Source organism: Staurois parvus, unplaced genomic scaffold (assembly GCF_062004578.1).
Source record: "Staurois parvus isolate SC_StPar_1 unplaced genomic scaffold, SC_StPar_1.0 ptg000192l, whole genome shotgun sequence".
NCBI classification, from domain to species: domain Eukaryota; kingdom Metazoa; phylum Chordata; class Amphibia; order Anura; family Ranidae; genus Staurois; species Staurois parvus.
In genome coordinates this window covers 6,757,183-6,778,591 of record NW_028317988.1, presented here as the reverse complement: position 1 = coordinate 6,778,591, position 21,409 = coordinate 6,757,183, and the positions used below count along the sequence as shown (strand labels likewise).

The window sequence follows — 21,409 nt, the reverse complement described above, 5'->3', positions numbered from 1 at the left end:
ATCACCGCCATTACTAGTAAAAGAACCAAAAAATTCCAGTATATACACCGCCATTTGTAAACGCTATAACTTTCATGTAAACCAATTAATTTACACATATTGGGATTTTTTTAGCAAAGACATGGAGCAGAATACATTTTGGCCTAAATTTATGACGAAATTAGATTTTTTTTTTACTGCACATGTTTAATAGCAAAAAGTCAAAAATATATATATATTTTTTTCAAAATCTTTAGTCTTTTTTTGTTTATAGCACAAAAAAATTAAAAAAGCACAGGTGATCAAATACCACTGGAAGAAAGCTCTATTCGTGGGGGGAAAAAGGACGTAAATTTCATTTATGTACAGCATTGCATGACCGTGCAATTGTCAGTTAAATTAGTGCAACGCAAAAAATGGCCTGGTCACGAAGGGGGGTAAATCCTCAGGAGGGCAAGTGGCTAGGGAAAACAAAAACGATACAATCATTTTAAACAACTTTATTTTTTTTAGAAAAATAAAATTTTGAAAAACAAAAGTACAAAAACATTCTGACTTTACAAATTACAAAAACAAGTATGGCAATTGTCAGTGGCAGCTTTCACTGAAAGCAAATACATCAGATACCGAGCGTACCTGTTTAAATACTACTATTTTCAGCACCGTCTAGGATCAAGTAGTTATTGCAAAAGAAGAACAATCATCAAAATTCAGATCAACATCCTATAAAATTAAATATAATTGGCCATTGCAGTGTCATTTACCAACTGGTTATTTGAAATGGTTTCCTCTTTTCTTGTAGATAGTTGTAGAGGGAATGTAGTTCCTGGCTAAATTCTCTCTATAGGCAGCAGTTGCCACAGCGATCCCTGCAGGTTACAGCAGGAATCACGGCAATTGTTAAGCTATAAGTGCACTATAGATAACAAGCTCCCGCCTAATGTCCTCCTCCAGGCTCTGCCATCTGAGCTAAATTGGTATTTAGCATTTAAGATTAGAAAAAACAATCCTTCATCTCCAAACAGGTGGCTTTGTCTAGACTAAGAGGAAGTCATTAGTCTGCTGCAGGCAGGAGGAAATATTTCCATAGTCTACCAGTAATCATTCAGATTGTACATTGTCACTTTGTAGCAAGTCACAAGGTAAGATGCTGCAGCAAGGGCTGATCCGTGTAAGAGATTTGTGATCACAAACAAGAACCGCCCAAGATTTAGATGACCATGTCATTTTTGAGCCATGCATCTCAATACAGGAAGTAGATGATGACCCTGGATGAATGCTGAAGAAAGCTGGAGCTGTCCTTCAGATGAGAAATGCAGATGAAGACATTGGCAGGGGGAAAACTGTGACCTTGAAGTAATAATGCATTTAAGGTTTAACGTTCCACACCACTGCTAAGAGTTTCAGATGCTACTTGATTCCATTACAAATCAGGCAGACAATCTAAAAGTGTAGCAACGCATTTCAGGGGTCAAAGTGCCCTCAAAACACGATGGTTACTTTTTGGATTGTCCCCCTGATTTTTTGCATCTGGACCTCTTAGCAGTGGCACAATACTTCAGTTTCAATGTTTGTTACATTATTTACAAGCCAAAGAGACCATGAAGATCCTCTAGGGTGTAGAAGTCTCCTGGCTGGGAACCAGATCATTTACATCAATACCTTAAGATAGCAATACCAGTGAGATAACCCTTTGGGTCTAGATCTATTTTTTCCATTTTTCTCAAGGGTAAGGATAGGAATCTGCCACAAAGAACAATGGAAGTCTTAGTTGGCATCTTGGTGCATGCATCAGCCTCATTGTGGTCCCTGCCCCATCACAACACATTCCAGCTCAGATGGCATTTTAGCTCAGACTGCCCATAGCCAACTGTGTTGCAATGGGCAGTCTGCCCCGCCAATTGGTTTCCAATGGGCAGCACAGGGTTTCCAATCATCAGCTTTATGAATCTTTATTATGTTTCTCATTGCAGCGGGACTGGAGGGCTTGTTATTTAGAGTGCATGCATCCTTTAGGAAAAAGAGCACAATAAAATACAACAATGTACCTTTGTTAAATAATTTACAGAATTCAATTACAAATAATTTTATACAATTAAAATGTATTTTGATGGTAGTTTTCTTCAGGGTATGTATACACGTACACAGTGGTGCTTTTACAAGGCAGTGCTTTCAGTCCATGATGAATGCAGCATGGGCCCACTGCAGAGACCCCAATTATTGTTATCCCTGAACCCCTTGATGAATTCCATGCTAAATCCAGAAGGTACCAGAAAACATTGGAAGCAATGTGTCCTGCTTGTGGATCCCATGAATTCCTTTGTATCATGTAGTCACTGCACTGAAATCCCATCACCACATAAGTGTATACATATCCTTAACCACTCGACCTGATCATAACACACAACACTAGTTATTGTAGGGTTGACATTTTTACATTTTCACATCAAGTAGGTAGCACTGAAATAGGCATATTATAAAATAATGTAGCCAAACAATTTAGATTAAAGACAACCTTGCCATGATCAAAGCAGGCATTTCATGGGTAGACTTCATTAAAGCATAAGAAGTGGAGGACATGGATAAGAGTAAGTCACATACTTCCATATTCTAAACTGCATTAGAAAAATGGCAGATCTCATTGACTGCTCGGAAGTCCAGGGGCACTATTAGTTTTTTTCCCCTGTATTCCAATAATTGTTTCCATTAAACTATGTATTAGGTAATGTAGATAACTACACAGAAACATTGACCATGGTTCCAAAATAGAACTTCTCAAAAATTTGGAAACGCAAAAGTGTGGATAATATTATGAAGCTAGTGGAAATAAATTCTGGGAATGGTGGGGCTAATGCTTCTGGCAACTTATCCAATTGCTTATTTTATTTCCCAAGAGAATCTAATTTACCAATACCAGGAATATGAAAAAAATCTACCCTTGCAGTACGGTCCAACTGCAGGGTTGTATACTTGTTATGTCTAGGGGTACAGGAATAGGCCAGGTTATTCACCCTATCCCCTGCTCTGGCCATACCCTCTTGTCTCCAAAGCGTCGTTCTGTGGGTAGTCCCTTGGCATCAAATACAATGCAGGGCTATTTACCTTGCATTGCACATAGTGGGGGCGAGCATGTGACCATGGCCTAGAGAGGAGGTTGCTGGGAACTAGTTGAACCACTGCTGGGACCTTGCTGGAGCATGGTATAAGGTAAGTATTTCTTCTTATTGAAACCCCTAAACCACATGAGTCAAACGCAAGGTCTGCAGGCTAAATCTGGCTCACCGACCATATAATGTGGCCCTCGCACCTCTCCTACAGCTGCGGTACCCCCCCCCCCTCACCATCACCTTGCGTTAGCAGTTGGCAGCAGAGAGGAAAACAGAACTCCTCCACCAGATCCTGAACTTCTCCATGCAGCTGTGGAGAGGCTCATCTTTCCCCCCCATTCATCCCGTCTTAGCAGTCAGCAGCAGAGAGGAGGACAGACCTCCTCCTATAGATCCTGCGCCTCTTTGTGCAACTTCAGCACTCCTCTCATCTCCCCCTCCCCCTGGTCTCAGCATTCAGTAGACTCCAGCAGCTGACTCTAGCTCCAGTCTGGTCCACCTCCAGACCCTGCACTTTCTGCTTCTCAGCTCTGCCCCCTAGCTTCTTCCTAGCAGCAGCACAAGGTAAGGGGGGAGCACTGTGATGTAAGGGAAGGAGGGGGTTCTTGACATCTGATGGTGGGAGGGGGGGGGCTCTAGACATCTGATGTATGGGAGGACATCTAGTCCTGCAGATACAACCAGAAATTTAAGGTGAACCATAATACTGATGCGACCCGTGAATAAATTTATTGACACCCTAGACATAAGGAGCATTTAGTAGGGGAAGAGATTTTTTTCATTCCTGGAGGTGGGCTTTAAGATTCACTTTTCCCACTGTCATAAATCAGCCTCTCTGAAGTTCCTCAGCAATCAATGAGATTCTAGCTTATTGCAAAACAAGTCAGGCTGATGTCAGATGGGCAGTTTTGTAGCAAAGGTTAATTTCAATGGATATTACTATAAATAATATTGATAGAAATTTGATGCAATTTGTAGTTAGCGATTTAATCGCAAGAGTCGCTGGTGATTTGTCACTAAGAAGTGATCTATCACATTTATAGGCCAAACTAGGGCTGGTGTGCTCTGCTACAAACTGCTCTCCTACAGCCATTTGTAGCTAAGTCAAGCGATTTGTAGCTAAGCCCACGGAGGTTACTAAAGAGCGGTTGTACCTGGAGAACTGGAGAAAATTTTGTCGCCAGCATAAAATGCTACAAAAGCTCAATCTCTGGGACTCTGACTCCCAGGCACTGAGTTTTAGCAGCATTTTATGCTGGTGACAAAATCTCCAGGGGAAATTGCTACAAATTGCTGAAAGATTAGAAAATAAATATGAATTTTTTATTGAGAAATAAAAGTAAGGTCACTGCAAATAAATCGCCCGCTGACATCAGCCTTAAAAAGATCAAAGATTTGTTACATTCTTTCTTTTATTAAGTTCTTTACACCAGTCGGTGTATGTGATATATTTGGCTTGAAAGCTGAATAAGTTAAATTTGTGCTAATTTTTTTTTTTTGGTAAATCATTGGAGGTTTTTTGAAAATAATTATTAGATGTTACAAGCTGAAAGTTTGCAATTTTAAAAAGGGGACAAATTAAAGATATTTGCATTAGATGGCTGATTAAAAATACTGGCATATCTGTCACTAACTAAAACTTTGGTTAAAAAAAAAAAACTTTTGAACTTCGTTCTGAAAATGAGTCCCTGATCGAAATCTCTAGCATCATGTCAGCCATGCCCACATCACATACTTTAAAGTATACAGTATATTTATTTAATAACTTAGCCCTGCTATAGGAAGATAATGTGCCCCCAAAATGGCTTGTTGTCATCTCTAGAAAGCTTGCAAACTGGCATCATGACAGGCAGGAGAACAATGGTAAATGTTCATAAAAGGGCTTACATTCTGCTTTTAATATTCACCGCTGCTTTTTAAAGCTGAATTTCAAGTTGTGATCTTTATTGGTCTAGCTTGACACAATGGAGTCGATTTACTAAAACTGGAACTGGAGAGTGCAAAATCTCTGCAGGGAGACATAGGTGTGCACAGCCTATTCCATTAGGGTGTACATACCAAAGCTCAAACACACATGCATGTATACTGTATATATATACATACATATGCATACCTCGGTTTACGAACGCCTAGGTTAACATAATTTTTGGTTTACGAATGAAAATCCATTGAAAATAATGCCTCGGTTTACAAATTTTTGTCGCAATACGAACGGATTATTTGGTTTTCAATGCATTTACACATTTTTTTTTCATGTGCCTGTACAGTACTATGCCTTTAAAGTGCACTTTATAAAGAGTTTTGAAGAGATAAGACTTTTTTTTTTAACGGATTAATTGGTTTTCAATGCATTTACAAATTTTTTTTTAATCATGTCCCTTTATGCCTTTAAAGTGCACTTTATAAAGAGCTTTGAACAGATAAAACTTTTGATAAAAGACAATTTTTTTTACTTTTTTCTGACCTCCAGAACGGATTAATTGGTTTTCAATGCATTCCTATGGGAAACCACGTTTTGGTTTACAAATGTTTCGCAATACGAAAAGTCCCGCATAACAAATTAAATTCATAAACTGAGGTATACCTGTATATATAATCTTCCTTGCAGCCTTGCAGCACTCTGCCCCGCCGGCACATTATCTTCCTGCTTGAAGATTCAGAATGAAGGAGAAATGCTTCCACACTTCTCTTATGAGCAGAGCCACTCAGTGGGAGATCTTTCCCATATCCCCACCAGCACACAGAGTGATAATGCTAATGCAAACGGGGTGATTAGGAGGTGCCCAGGCATATCCGGCACACCCTGTGCACATGCCTATGCATAGAGACCAATCACATTCCAGGTTTTTTGTCTAAGATTGGCTTCCATACACAGATGCACCAAATTTTGCACTCTCCAGTTTGTTAAATCAACCCCAATGTACCATTCTTCCCTCATACCTGAAGGGTGCTGAAGAAGCTGACTATTACTGTAGCAGTCAATGCTACTTCAGTGATAGCCACAATCCTCCAGGTCTTGTATGAAGTGGCTTCCCCGCTGCACTCCAACCACAGGGGGTCATTCACTCTGCACTGCCACCATTCGCAGAATGCCTTGTATATTTTCAATGGATACAAGGTATTCTCTGGAAGGATCAGAGGAGAAGCAGTGATATTGCCCATAACCCCATAACAAGGAGAAACTAGATCAGAGAGAAGCATGGAAAAAGCTTTACTTCCTGGTGTCGACTCCTAGGCAGGATGTCTACTTTTAAAGGTATCAAACTGTAGAAGTTCACTGTGAGAGCCTGATCGCATTATGCCGAGCTGCAGGAAAGCATGTGCCGTAACGCGCTTTATCGTGAGTTGCGTTACCCTACTTTTCCATAGCCTATTTAATTTGAATGGGTCCCAACACACAGCAACACATCTCATCTGCATTTTTTTTCCCACTGCAGCATGCCACAACCCCCATTGTGTGTTGTTGTGGCACACTATAGTGTGAAAGAGAAGCCACTCAAAATAAATGACATACCATATACAGTGTTACTTAAGTGTGAAAGGGCCCTCCGCTATTTAAGATGCTTTACAATTATGACAATATAATTTAAAATTAAAGTAACAAATATTAGGACACAACAAATAATCACCTTCTCATCCCTGTAAATAATAACACTGCATAAAAATCACCAGTGCAATGTTTAGAACAGTCCTTCCGATTGTAAAGCCGATAGTCCGCTGACACCGCTGAGCTGGTACCAATTCATTACTGCTGAGTTCCATTGCGCAATTCGGAGATGATCACCACATTATTCAATATATTCATTTCTAACAGTGTATCACATTATCTTTTTTTTTTCCTTTTTTGAGTCACATTAAAAATTTGCTGATTTATTGCACATCCACCCGGGCAATTCAGGTAAAAATGTATCGCACTCTAGAAATTAGAATGATTATTAGTGCATTTTCTCCTCCAAATAAAGCCACGTCACACCTTGATCAAACTTTTTTCCTCATAAGAAAAGTGTCCGTCAATCTGTTGTTTTAAGATATATCATTTTGCTTTGGTCAGGGGTGAGATTACTTGAGCCAGCTTTGAAGAAGATAAGTTGTCGACCTACAGAAGAAAAAAAAAATATATTTTATTTTTTAAAGAAACAAAAATATAGATTTTCTTCAGCAGCTCTTAGGAATTATTATTCTGAAGGCAGTCTTAAGTGTATGCATGCAACTTTGACCACCAACTTCAGCTGGCATTAGCTCTGATTCATTGAGGAGCAGTAATATTTAAATCTGAAGATTGGAGCGCCATACTAAAAATGTTAGAGCCAAAAACAAGGTTTATTTCCCATCTTATCATAGGTGCCAGAGCCAACACGTTTCAGGCACCGCACATCTCCCCCTTCATCAGGGCTTAAAATATACAGAACCTCCTAGTATGTACTTGTGTATGGACTGGTATGGAGCTGGTATTTAGACTCTGTATTGAGAAAACTCGGCAATGTTTAGCAGCTGCTGAAACACTTATCAAGTAGCAGTGGTGCATAAAGTGGTTATAAAGGCTGAATGTCTTTTACTTTCATGCATTCTATACATGAAAGTAGAAAACCTTCTGTGTGCTGCTCCCCCCCCACCACCCCCCTAATACTCAACTGAGCTGGATCTCAATCCAACGTTGTGCACGGTAGCCTCAGCTGTCCTGGGTCTCTCTCTCTTCATTGGCTGGTACACAGAAGCGGAAGCCAGTGAGCCAATGAGGAGAGGGGGGGGGGGCTGAGCCATGACTCCATGTGTTTTATAGACGCATAGAGTGGGGGTTGGGAGTGAGCACTCACCAGTGCCCTCATAGCAAGTGGCTTGCTTTTGGGGGCGATGGTCAAGGAGGAGGAGCCAGAAGCGCCAGTAGGGGACTCAAGAAGAAGATGATTGGGGCTGCTCTGTGTAAAACCATTAAAGTAAGTATGACATGTTTGTTATTTAAAAAAATGCCTAAAGAGCACCTTATGTCCCTTGAAAACTGTTGGCAGCTTGATGAATCAGGCCAATTTGCTCATTGATGCTGTTACAGACTAACATTTTTTAATAGTCTATTTTTTTTTTTTACATTCTTTAACCTATATATATATATATATATATATATATATATATATATTTGAAATGGTTTTGACTTACTTTATTTGGCCTTAGGAATAAAGTCACCAGAAAAAAACAGCCCTGATGTAGGGAATATGGTAAGTGCCCAAAAACAGGTTGGGCGGCACAGTGGCTTAGTGGTTAGCACGTCTGCCTTGCAGTACATGGGTCATGGGCTCGATTCCCAACCATGGTGCCTACTGCATGGAGTTTGCATGTTCTCCCTGTGCTTGCGTGGGTTTCCTCTGGGTGCTCTGGTTTCCTCCCAAACGCCAAAGACATGCTTGTAGGTTAATTGGCTCCTGTCTAAATTGGCCCTAGTATGTGTATGTATGAATGTAAGTTAGGGACCTTAGATTGTACACCCCTTGAGGGTTAAGGACTGATGTGAATGTTCAAAATATATATGTGTAAAGCGCTGCGTAAATTGACAGCACTATATAAGTACCTGAAATAAATAAATAAATATATACCCCTCTATGAAGAAGAGACATACAGTACCTGTGATCAAGATCGATGTGCCTGCCTTTTGTAATGTAGGGTTGAGCGTTCACAATATTAAAATTTAATGAAGTTTTGTCACACTCACAACACAGTTACCAGTTTACTAATGTGTAACCCAAGCTGCCAGATTACTTCTCACTAACTGATGGACCTTTGATGTGCCCTAATTTTATCTTTAGGTCTTATTCATGGCAGGAGCTCTTAAGGCATACTTAAAAGACTTGCCTATGTAAGAGTTCACATTTACATGCCTTAGATGCTCTTTAGAGCACCCTAGGTATTGTTAGAAAATTGATGAATCAGGGCTACTGTTTTCCACTCCACATTTAGATCTATCTGATAAAAATAACATTAAGTCCAGATTATTACAAAATCAGACACAGCATAGTGATCCCTGTATTATCATTGTACTAAATATATTTGTTTTATATATATATATATATATATATATATATATATACATACATACATGCATATATATTTGTTTTTTACAAAGGTATTCCTTTACAGGCCTAGCCACTGAGTTGTGTGAGACAGTGTCTGAATCATAATTGAAAACAAAACATAAAACAATACTTTTTTAATCACCTAATTAGATTACACGGCACGTTTTCTGATTTTTGTCTGATTGCTATTTACCAAGCCAGATTCTACCCTTCTGTGTACTGCCTGTATACTGCATATATAACAGCTTTCTTGTACGGAGGAACGGAGAATTGCTGGCTGTCTGCTTAGTCTCAATTACACCATCCATCCTTCCTCACTTCCACATTCATTTTGGCCTATCTTTCACTAGAGCGTTGTATGTTTTTCCTCCCCAGATACTTCTGGCTGATCTAATGACTGTTGAACTGGGCACCATCTGCATGGCTGGATCTAAGTCATTGACTTATTCAGTGACACAAATGAATTCTCACCTTTTTATCTGCAGATGGTTCACTTTTTCTTCTTTCATGTCAGAGAAATATTTCTCTATTACAGTGTGAATCTTATGTATGAATGTTTTAAAAAAGCATAAAGCAATGTGCAGACCTCCAATTATCAAAGAACCTTAGGTTCCAGCACATGCCATGCCCAAGAGTATAGCTTCACTCCATCAGACACAGAAGAGCAGAGATTTTATCACAGTCAAAGCACATTAAGAACCTGTGTCAATGGGCTTTTGTATACTTTAACCAGATTTAGCATTCTCATAGTAATCTATGGCTCCTTAGGATTGGAGAACGCACTGGGCTGATTCGATCAGTCACTGGTCATGGGTGAATGGTGAGGTGGGAAGGCTTCACTTGAAATAATTTGTGCCTAACTTAAAAGGGGATGACACGTAGCCCTTTTTTGGGCCTTGGCTGCTACCTCTGGATATGATCTTAGGATTGTTTCTATGTGAGAACTAGGAAGCATAGGTGGAAAGGAGCACCCTTAATCCAGTAAGTACAAGTTGGAAGGTGAGCTTGAAGGTGCTTAATAAAAATTGCAACTAGTTTAACAAGCCTCACACTGGGCGCTTGAAACCAGAAGTGAGAGACCCTCGGGGATCGCCCCTCTGTGCAATGTAAGAAACATGAGAGGTGAAGGATAAATGGAAGTATAAGGGGGTGCTGCCGGTGAAATACCACTACTCTTTAGTTTTTTCACTTATGCGGTGAAGCGGGGAGGCATGCCCTGAGGGGCTCTCACTTCTGGCTCCAAGTGACTGGTGTGCAGCTTGTTAACCTTGTTGCAATTTCTATTAATCACCTTCAAACTCATCTTTCAACTTGTACTTACTGGACTCCGAGTGCTCCTTTCCGCCTACTCTTCCTCATACTAGTCTTTGAGAATGTAAAACCCTCTTGAAGCAGATCAAATGCAGGTCAGAAGGATGTCGACTGCAGGTCAAATACACATGTGAATGAATGAATTCTGAATGATCTCAGAAGCATCCCAAACTGATGCCAATGACTCTGACCAAATCTTGTTGACACAGGTCCTAATGCATACATTTCATCCCCTGATAGTATCACAGCTTAAACAATCACCTGCATAGATACATTTGTAAGAAAGGGTTGTCAATAGAGATGAGCGAATCGAACCTGGCGATCCGGAATTCGAGTCGAATTTCAGGAAATATTCGATTCGCGTGGAATCCGAAATTTTGCCTACTTCGGGTGCGCGAATCGAACATTTCCCGATCAGCCGGCAAAAGTGTCCCTGCAGTGAGCTCCGCTATTTCTGACAGTTCTCTGACAGAAGGAACACATGTTTAGCGGTTGAAACATTGTATCTATTAGTTTCCATTTAGGATACAGATGTTTCAACCGCTGTACATGTGAAGAAGCTGTCAGAGAACTGTCAGAAATAGAGGAACTCTGCACATACACTTTTTGCCGGCTTGGAATTATTCTTCTTTTCATCCTACTTCTTCTTCTTCTTCATCCTCATCCTCATCCTCTTCTTCTGAGGATGAGGATGAGGATGAAGAAGAAGAAGAAGAAGAAGAAGAGGAAGTAGGATGAAAAGAAGAATAATTCCAAGCCGGCAAAAAGTTTATGTGCAGAGTTCCTCTATTCTGCAGATACACTTAGAGGAGCTCTGCAGATACACTTTTTGCCGGCTTGGAATTAATCTTATTTTCATCCTACTTCTTCTTCTTCTTCTTCATCCTCATCCTCAGAAGAAGAAGAAGAGGATGAGGATGAAGAAGAAGAAGAAGAAGTAGGATGAAAATAAGAATAATTCCAAGCCGGCAAAAAGTGTATGTGCAGAGTTCCTCTATTCTGCAGATACACTTAGAGGAGCTCTGCACATACACTTAGAGGAGCTCTGCACATACACTTTTTGCCGGCTTGGAAATAATCTTATTTTCATCCTACTTCTTCTTCTTCTTCTTCATCCTCATCCTCATCCTCAGAAGAAGAAGAAGAGGATGAGGATGAAGAAGCAGAAGAAGAAGAAGTAGGATGAAAATAAGAATAATTCCAAGCCGGCAAAAAGTGTATGTGCAGAGCTCCTCTAAGTGTATCTGCAGAGCTCCTCTAAGTGTATCTGCAGAATAGAGGAACTCTGCACATACACTTTTTGCCGGAAACCGCTGTATGGAGGGAATGTCCCATAACTGTCAGAAATAGACTATTTCTGACAGTTCTGGGACATTCACTCCATACAGCGGTTTCAACCGCTGTATGGAGGGAATGTCATAGAACTGTCAGAAATAGACTATTTATGACAGTTCTGGGACATTCACTCCATACAGCGGTTGAAACATTGTATCTATTTTTTTCCATAAATGACATTCTGCAAATACACTTAGAGGAGCGCTGCAGATACACTTTTTGCCGGCTTGGAATTAATCTTATTTTCATCCTACTTCTTCTTCATCCTCATCCTCATAAGAAGAAGAAGAAGTAGGATGAAAATAAGAATAATTCCAAGCCGGCAAAAAGTGTATCTGCAGCGCTCCTCTAAGTGTATCTGCAGAATGTCATTTATGGAAAAGAATAGATACAATGTTTCAACCGCTGTATGGAGTGAATGTCCAAGAACTGTCAGAAATAGACTATTTATAACAGTTCTGGGACATTCACTCCATACAGCGGTTTCAACCGCTGTATGGAGGGAATGTCATAGAACTGTCAGAAATAGACTATTAATGACAGTTCTGGGACTGTCCTTCCATACAGCGGTTGAAACATTGTATCTATTTGTTTCCATAAATGACATTCTGCAGATACACTTAGAGGAGCGCTGCAGATACACTTTTTGCCTACTTCTTCTTCTTCTTCTTCATCCTCATCCTCTTCTTCTTCTTATAAGGATGAGGATGAAGAAGAAGAAGAAGAAGTAGGATGAAAATAAGATTAATTCCAAGCCGGCAAAATGTGTATCTGCAGCGCTCCTCTAAGTGTATTTGCAGAATGTCATTTATGGAAAAAAATAGATACAATGTTTCAACCGCTGTATGGAAGGAATGTCATAGAACTGTCAGAAATAGACTATTTCTAACAGTTCTGGGACATTCCTTCCATACAGCGGTTGAAACATTGTATCTATTTGTTTCCATAAATGGATCCATTTATGGAAACAAATAGATACAATGTTTCAACCGCTGTATGGAAGGAATGTCCCAGAACTTTCATAAATAGTCTATTTCTGACAGTTCTATGACATTCCCTCCATACAGCGGTTTCAACCGCTGTATGGAGTGAATGTCCCAGAACTGTCAGAAATAGTGTATTTCTGACAGTTATGGGACATTCACTCCATACAGCGGTTGAAACATTGTATCTATTTTTTTCCATAAATGACATTCTGCAGATACACTTAGAGGAGCGCTGCAGATACACTTTTTGCCGGCTTGGAATTAATCTTATTTTCATCCTACTTCTTCTTCTTCATCCTCATCCTCATAAGAAGAAGAAGTAGGATGAAAATAAGAATAATTCCAAGCCGGCAAAAAGTGTATCTGCAGCGCTCCTCGAAGTGTATATGCAGAATGTCATTTATGGAAAAAAATAGATACAATGTTTCAACCGCTGTATGGAGTGAATGTCCCATAACTGTCATAAATAGACTATTTTTGACAGTTCTGGGACATTCACTCCATACAGCGGTTGAAACCGCTGTATGGAGGGAATGTCATAGAACTGTCAGAAATAGACTATTTCTAACAGTTCTGTGACATTCCTTCCATACAGCGGTTGAAACATTGTATCTATTTGTTTCCATAAATAGATCCATTTATGGAAACAAATAGATACAATGTTTCAACCGCTGTATGGAAGGAATGTCCCATAACTATCAGAAATAGACTATTTCTGACAGTTCTGGGACATTCACTCCATACAGCGGTTTCAACCGCTGTATGGAGGGAATGTCATAGAACTGTCAGAAATAGACTATTTATGACAGTTCTGGGACATTCACTCCATACAGCGGTTGAAACATTGTATCTATTTTTTTCCATAAATGACATTCTGCAAATACACTTAGAGGAGCGCTGCAGATACACTTTTTGCCGGCTTGGAATTAATCTTATTTTCATCCTACTTCTTCTTCTTCATCCTCATCCTCATAAGAAGAAGAAGTAGGATGAAAATAAGAATAATTCCAAGCCGGCAAAAAGTGTATCTGCAGCGCTCCTCTAAGTGTATATGCAGAATGTCATTTATGGAAAAAAATAGATACAATGTTTCAACCGCTGTATGGAGTGAATGTCCCATAACTGTCATAAATAGACTATTTCTGACAGTTCTGGGACATTCACTCCATACAGCGGTTTCAACCATACAGCGGTTGAAACATTGTATCTATTTGTTTCCATAAATGGATCCATTTATGGAAACAAATAGATACAATGTTTCAACCGCTGTATGGAAGGAATGTCCCAGAACTGTTAGAAATAGTCTATTTCTGACAGTTCTATGACATTCCCTCCATACAGCGGTTGAAACCGCTGTATGGAGTGAATGTCCCAGAACTGTCAGAAATAGTCTATTTCTGACAGTTATGGGACATTCACTCCATACAGCGGTTGAAACATTGTATCTATTTTTTTCCATAAATGACATTCTGCAGATACACTTAGAGGAGCGCTGCAGATACACTTTTTGCCTACTTCTTCTTCATCCTCATCCTCTTCTTCTTCTTATAAGGATGAGGATGAAGAAGAAGAAGAAGAAGAAGAAGTAGGATGAAAATAAGATTAATTCCAAGCCGGCAAAATGTGTATCTGCAGCGCTCCTCTAAGTGTATTTGCAGAATGTCATTTATGGAAAAAAATAGATACAATGTTTCAACCGCTGTATGGAGTGAATGTCCCATAACTGTCAGAAATAGACTATTTCTGACAGTTCTGGGACATTCACTCCATACAGCGGTTGAAACCGCTGTATGGAGGGAATGTCATAGAACTGTCAGAAATAGACTATTTCTAACAGTTCTGTGACATTCCTTCCATACAGCGGTTGAAACATTGTATCTATTTGTTTCCATAAATGGATCCATTTATGGAAACAAATAGATACAATGTTTCAACCGCTGTATGGAAGGAATGTCCCATAACTGTCAGAAATAGACTATTTCTGACAGTTCTGGGACATTCACTCCATACAGCGGTTTCAACCGCTGTATGGAGGGAATGTCATAGAACTGTCAGAAATAGACTATTTCTAACAGTTCTGTGACATTCCTTCCATACAGCGGTTGAAACATTGTATCTATTTGTTTCCATAAATGGATCCATTTATGGAAACAAATAGATACAATGTTTCAACCGCTGTATGGAAGGAATGTCCCATAACTGTCAGAAATAGACTATTTCTGACAGTTCTGGGACATTCACTCCATACAGCGGTTTCAACCGCTGTATGGAGGGAATGTCATAGAACTGTCAGAAATAGACTATTTATGACAGTTCTGGGACATTCACTCCATACAGCGGTTGAAACATTGTATCTATTTTTTTCCATAAATGACATTCTGCAAATACACTTAGAGGAGCGCTGCAGATACACTTTTTGCCGGCTTGGAATTAATCTTATTTTCATCCTACTTCTTCTTCTTCATCCTCATCCTCATAAGAAGAAGAAGAAGAAGTAGGATGAAAATAAGAATAATTCCAAGCCGGCAAAAAGTGTATCTGCAGCGCTCCTCTAAGTGTATATGCAGAATGTCATTTATGGAAAAAAATAGATACAATGTTTCAACCGCTGTATGGAGTGAATGTCCCAGAACTGTCAGAAATAGACTATTTATGACAGTTCTGGGACATTCACTCCATACAGCGGTTGAAACCGCTGTATGGAGGGAATGTCATAGAACTGTCAGAAATAGACTATTAATGACAGTTCTGGGACATTCCTTTCATACAGCGGTTGAAACATTGTATCTATTTGTTTCCATAAATGGATCCATTTATGGAAACAAATAGATACAATGTTTCAACCGCTGTATGGAAGGAATGTCCCAGAACTGTTAGAAATAGTCTATTTCTGACAGTTCTATGACATTCCCTCCATACAGCGGTTTCAACCGCTGTATGGAGTGAATGTCCCAGAACTGTCAGAAATAGTCTATTTCTAACAGTTATGGGACATTCACTCCATACAGCGGTTGAAACCGCTGTATGGAGGGAATGTCATAGAACTGTCAGAAATAGACTATTTATGACAGTTCTGGGACATTCCTTCCATACAGAGGTTGAAACATTGTATCTATTTGTTTCCATAAATGAATCCATTTATGGAAACAAATAGATACAATGTTTCAACCGCTGTATGGAAGGAATGTCCCAGAACTGTTAGAAATAGTCTATTTCTGACAGTTCTATGACATTCCCTCCATACAGCGGTTGAAACCGCTGTATGGAGTGAATGTCCCAGAACTGACAGAAATAGTCTATTTCTGACAGTTCTGGGACATTCCCTCCATACAGCGGTTTAAACCGCTGTATGGAGTGAATGTCCCAGAACTGTCAGAAATAGACAGAAACTGTCACAGAACTGTCCTTCTTCTCATCCTTCTCCTTCTTCTCATCCTTCTCCTTCTTCTCATCCTTCTCCTTCTTCTCATCCTTCTCCTTCTTCTCATCCTTCTTCTCATCCCTCTTCTCATCCTTCTCCTTCTTCTCATCCTTCTCCTTCTCCTTCTTCTCATCCTTCTCCTTCTCCTTCTTCTCATCCTTCTCCTTCTTCTCATCCTTCTCCTTCTCCATCTTCTCATCCTTCTCCTTTTCCTTCTTCTCATCCTTCTCCTTCTGCTTCTCCTTCTCCTTCTTCTCATCCTTCTCCTTCTTCTCATCCTTCTCCTTCTTCTCATCCTTCTCTTTCTTCTCATCCTTCTCCTTCTTCTCATCCTTCTCCTTCTTCTCATCCTTCTCCTTCTCCTTCTTCTCATCCTTCTCCTTCTTCTCATCCTTCTCCTTCTCCTCATCCTTCTCCTTCTTCTCATCCTTCTCCTTCTTCTCATCCTTCTCCTTCTCCTTATCCTTCTCCATCTTCTCATCCTTCTCCTTCTCCTTCTTCTCATCCTTCTCCTTCTGCTTCTCCTTCTCCTTCTTCTCATCCTTCTCCTTCTTCTCATCCTTCTCCTTCTTCTCATCCTTCTCCTTCTTCTCATCCTTCTCCTTCTTCTCATCCTTCTCCTTCTCCTTCTTCTCATCCTTCTCCTTCTTCTCATCCTTCTCCTTCTTCTCATCCTTCTCCTTCTCCTTCTTCTCATCCTTCTCCTTCTTCTCATCCTTCTCCTTCTCCTCATCCTTCTCCTTCTTCTCATCCTTCTCCTTCTTCTCATCCTTCTCCTTCTCCATCTTCTCATCCTTCTCCTTCTTCTCATCCTTCTCCTCCTTCTCATCCTTCTCCTTCTCCTCATCCTTCTCCTTCTTCTCATCCTTCTCCTTCTCCTTTTTCTCATCCTTCTCCTTCTCCTTCTTCTCATCCTTCTCCTTCTCCATCTTCTCATCCTTCTCCTTCTCCTTCTTCTCATCCTTCTCCTTCTTCTCATCCTTCTCCTTCTCCTTCTTCTCATCCTTCTCCTTCTCCATCTTCTCATCCTTCTCCTTCTTCTCATCCTTCTCCTTCTCCTTCTTCTCATCCTTCTCCTTCTCCTTCTTCTCATCCTTCTCCTTCTCCTTCTCCTTCCTGATCTCCAAGGGCATTTAAATTAAAGGTACAGTGTTCTGCACTAATTTAAAGGCTCTCTGAAGCCTAGAAACCCTTTTTATAAGCCATCTTCGTAGCGAAGAAATTCGCATCGAATCGAATTTCATACTGGAATTCGCCGAATCAGCCGAATCGAATTTTTCAATACTTCGCTCATCTCTAGTTGTCAAAGTCAGTCTTTTGTAGCTACAGTTATTAGAGCCTCACAACTGGGCCTGTAGGCTAAGATATTCATTTATAGGCTAGTCACTTGTAAAGAAATGATAACTGGGCACTTACAGTAAGTTTGCAAATGTAGTATTACTACACTATTGACCACACTATTTGCCAGTCTTCCTGTAACCAAATCTGTGGTTGGGCGATCTGTGCAGCTTCAGCAAGTCTTGCAGTGCTAGACTTGCGCCAATGTGATTTTGGAAGAAATCTAGGCTTAGTCACCAGAAAGCACACAAGCACAGTGAAAATGTTTTTTAAAAAACAGGTCATCCTCTGTAGGGTTCTCAGTTTGGGCTCCAGTCTACTTTAGAGGTTTGGAAGCAGGAGTGATTACAAACCAGGCTCCTGATGGTTGCTCACACCAGTGTCTAAGGAAGCCTTTTCTCAGCCAGTTTGCATATACCATAATAACCATTGAGATTCTTCCCCTTTCTTCTCTGAGTGCTGGATAACTTTGCTATGGACAACACTGACAATTTTAGACAATACTTCTTTCATTCCAATGGATTAGGCCCATTGAGAGAAGGAAAAGTTTATTACACAGCCTTATTTTTTTTTGTTTTGGATAGAACAGAGATCTATTAGAACCCCTGTCAGTATTTATTGCTGTCTGTGTACTTGTTAAGGAGATTCACCCTCTCTATTTTTCCTGTTTATCATTATCATTAAAAGTGAAAGTAAAAGAAAATCCCAAACTTTGGGTTGTTCCCAGAAAAGTAATAGAGGGGAAATCTTACAATGGTTTTGGTGACCTGAGGGTCCCCAAGGATTTCCCTTAATTTGTAAGGATTTCCTCTCACTTCCTTTTTGGCTATGGGACAGGAAATTAAGGGAAATCTCCGCAGTGGAACATACATGGCGAAAAAATTTTGACAGGGGTTATAACTGTCCCTTGCTCTACCCAAAATGAAAAAAAAATGTTTTGCCTGTAGTTCTCCTTTCAGTCCAATTCTCTATAGAAATGATGAACCAACATTAACAAATGAAGCATAGAGATACATGGTTGCTAAAGGCCACAGCCTCACTTTTATGTCAGCTTTGTTTGCACCAGCTTTTTTAAACTATTCCATAGTGATTAACAATAATTCATAGAATTAAATGTACAATAAAGATGTGCATTACCTGTCCATGTTGTTTGATTGGTCCAGACAAAGGCCTTGCACTGGGAATGACTTTCACAAACGTCTATTGCTTCATTTAGGTCAAACACTGAGAGGAGACATCCATCATGATGATAAGATGGCCAACATCTGTAGTCTTCTTCTAGTATAGAAACACCTTCTACCCGACTATACTCTGAAACAAATCAGATAAGAAATGTTAAGACTGAAGACTTGCATTTTCTTAAATAGACCCAGCTTGGTCTCTAAAAGAAGGAGAAGAGTTAGATAACTTCATTCCAGAACTGTAGCCTCCCTCATTCTCCTCGGAGAATTTTTGGAGGTGTCTGATCCTTGTGTCCCCACCATACTGTGGCTCTATCCATTGACCCCTATGTCAGTCCTGTAGTGGCATAGCAGTTGGGAGGAACCAGAACATGGCAGGGAACACAGGAAATGGCATCCAACACTCCCAGGATGTCGAATACTGAAGAGATTGACGCTGGTTGTTGTGCTGGAATAAAGGTTGTATGAGTCACGGGTCAATGCAGACTATACCATCTCTTCTTTTGCTTTTGGATTCATTTAGAGAACTTATGTGATCTCTTCAAAGCCCAATGTTGGCCAAACATTTTGTTTTGTTTTTTTTAATAGAGTGGGAAAAGCCTACAGCCTTCTGTGTCCCACTTGGGGATATTTCCTCCACTAGTTCTCAGGATTAGAAGGAGAGCCCGACAAAAACACATTTTTTTTTTAGCAGTGAGGTAGAGCTGGAACTTCTGGCTGCTGGTTCTTCCTGTTATGGTGACAACTGCAACCACCATTTCTTGTACTGGTGTCATAGAGACAGAAAGTAAGGGGATATCTCCTCAATGAGGTCAAAGACATAAACAAAAACCTGACAGAAATGTTAACTCTTCCTCAATATATCCAAAGCAAAACGTATACAGTATATTAATGCAAAGATGTAAAAATAAAAAAGGACACTAAAATATAGTGCTTCAGTCTGTAGGCTTGAAGAGGTATCTCACACCTTTTCTTTTGATGTGCTCATTCTTATGTGTTGCTACACCTTCCAGCTGCTGAAAAAATGGCAGGTGAAAGGGGAGGGGCACACATGAAAGAGATGCTTGCATATCAATGTTTATTTCTGTTATACACTCTTAAAAACAATATTTATAATGACCTGATACATTCACATTCAGACAGTTCACATGATAAAACAATTGCTTTACACTAAACAGCATGCACCAGGAGAATTCCCTTTGCAGCTTTGAAACAAAACAGGCAAAGAGTTATCTATGTGGATGTGGAAAAAAAAATAAAAGTTAACAATATGAATTTCTCAAACAAGCCAAAGAAACAGCATGAGCAAAGTTCAAATATTCCTTTTTTTAATGGTTTATTTAAAAAATGTGTAAGTTGCGTCATTTTGAAGGACCAACACCCAAGCTGGTTTGTATAGAATATTAAAATTACAGATACATGTAGTATCTTAAAAATATTTCAAGAGGTTATGAGAAGTGAAGATGTTTGGGATCAAGTCATTGTCTAGGGGTGCAATATTTAGTTATTACAATGCAAACAAGCGTGAATGTAGTGCAAAATATCCAAATGTATTCCACAATATAAAAATAGTCCATCAATCAATTTATGCTGTTATAGAAAGGAGTAAAGTATAATGGTTTGGGGTCAATTTTATTATTTTTTAAATAAAATTTTAGACTGCTGTTTTAAAGTTGTGTATATATATATATATATATATATATATACACTATATTGTCAAAAATATTGGGACGCCCCTCCAAATCATTGGATTCAGGTGTTCCAATCACCTCCATGGCCACAGGTTTATAAAATCAAGCCCCTAGGCATGCAGACTGCTTCTACAAACATTTGTGAAAGAATGGAAAGCTCTCAGGAGCTCAGTTAATTCAAGCGTGGTACCGTGATAGGTTGTCACCTGTGCAATAAGTCCATCCGTGACATTTCCTTGCTACTAAATATTCCATGATCAGCTGTTAGTGATATTATATCAAAGTGGAAGCAACTGGGAACAACAGCAACTCAGCCATGAAGTGGTAGGCCACGTAAAATGACAGAGCGGGATCAGCACATGCTGAAGCGCACAGTGCGCAGAAGTCACCAACTGTCTGCAGAGTCAATAGCTAAAGACCTCCAAACTTCATGTGGCCTTCAGATTAGCACAACAGTGCATAGAGAGCTTCATGGAATGGGTTTCCATGGCCGAGCAGCTGCATCCAAGCCTTACATCACCAAGTGCAATGCAAAGCGTCGGATGCAGTGGTGTAAAGCACACAGCCACTGGACTCTAGGGCAGTGGAGACGTGTTCTCTAGAGTGACCAATCACGCTTCTCTGTCTGGCAATCTGGTGGATGTGTCTGGGTTTGGCAGTTGCCAGAAGGACGGAACTTGCCTGACTGCATTGTGTCAAGTGTAAAGTTTGGTGAAGGGGGGATTATGATGTGGGGGTTGTTTTTCAGGGGTTGGGCTTGGCCCCTTAGTTCCAGTGAAGGGAACTCTCAATACGAACATTTATTACATGGAGCAGGATTCAGGACATGCACAAAAGATGGCAATTGTATATGCAGACTGAACAAGAAAGAATCTAACTGCTTATAACAAACAATCTCCTCTGGGTGATCTATGTACATTGCAGGGTTTTAACAAACTGTAGCAGATTCCTACCTTTATTGCTGTAAAACAATAGCTGTTTGTTTTACCAGACTGATT

At 39.9% G+C, this 21,409-nt stretch overlaps 1 protein-coding gene across 1 annotated transcript in view; it reads right to left on the bottom strand.

Moving 5' to 3' along the window:
- Positions 1–464: 464 nt before the first annotated feature.
- PKDCC (protein kinase domain containing, cytoplasmic) overlaps positions 465–21,409 on the bottom strand; it is a 106,795-nt gene continuing 85,850 nt past the window's right edge. The window contains exons 6-7 of the mRNA XM_089677829.1: positions 18,677–18,850; positions 465–7,182 (exon numbers count right to left, since the gene is read on the bottom strand). Coding sequence (XP_089533955.1) covers positions 7,097–7,182; positions 18,677–18,850 — 260 coding nt within the window. The 3' untranslated portion in view covers positions 465–7,096. The remainder of the gene's footprint in view (positions 7,183–18,676; positions 18,851–21,409) is intronic.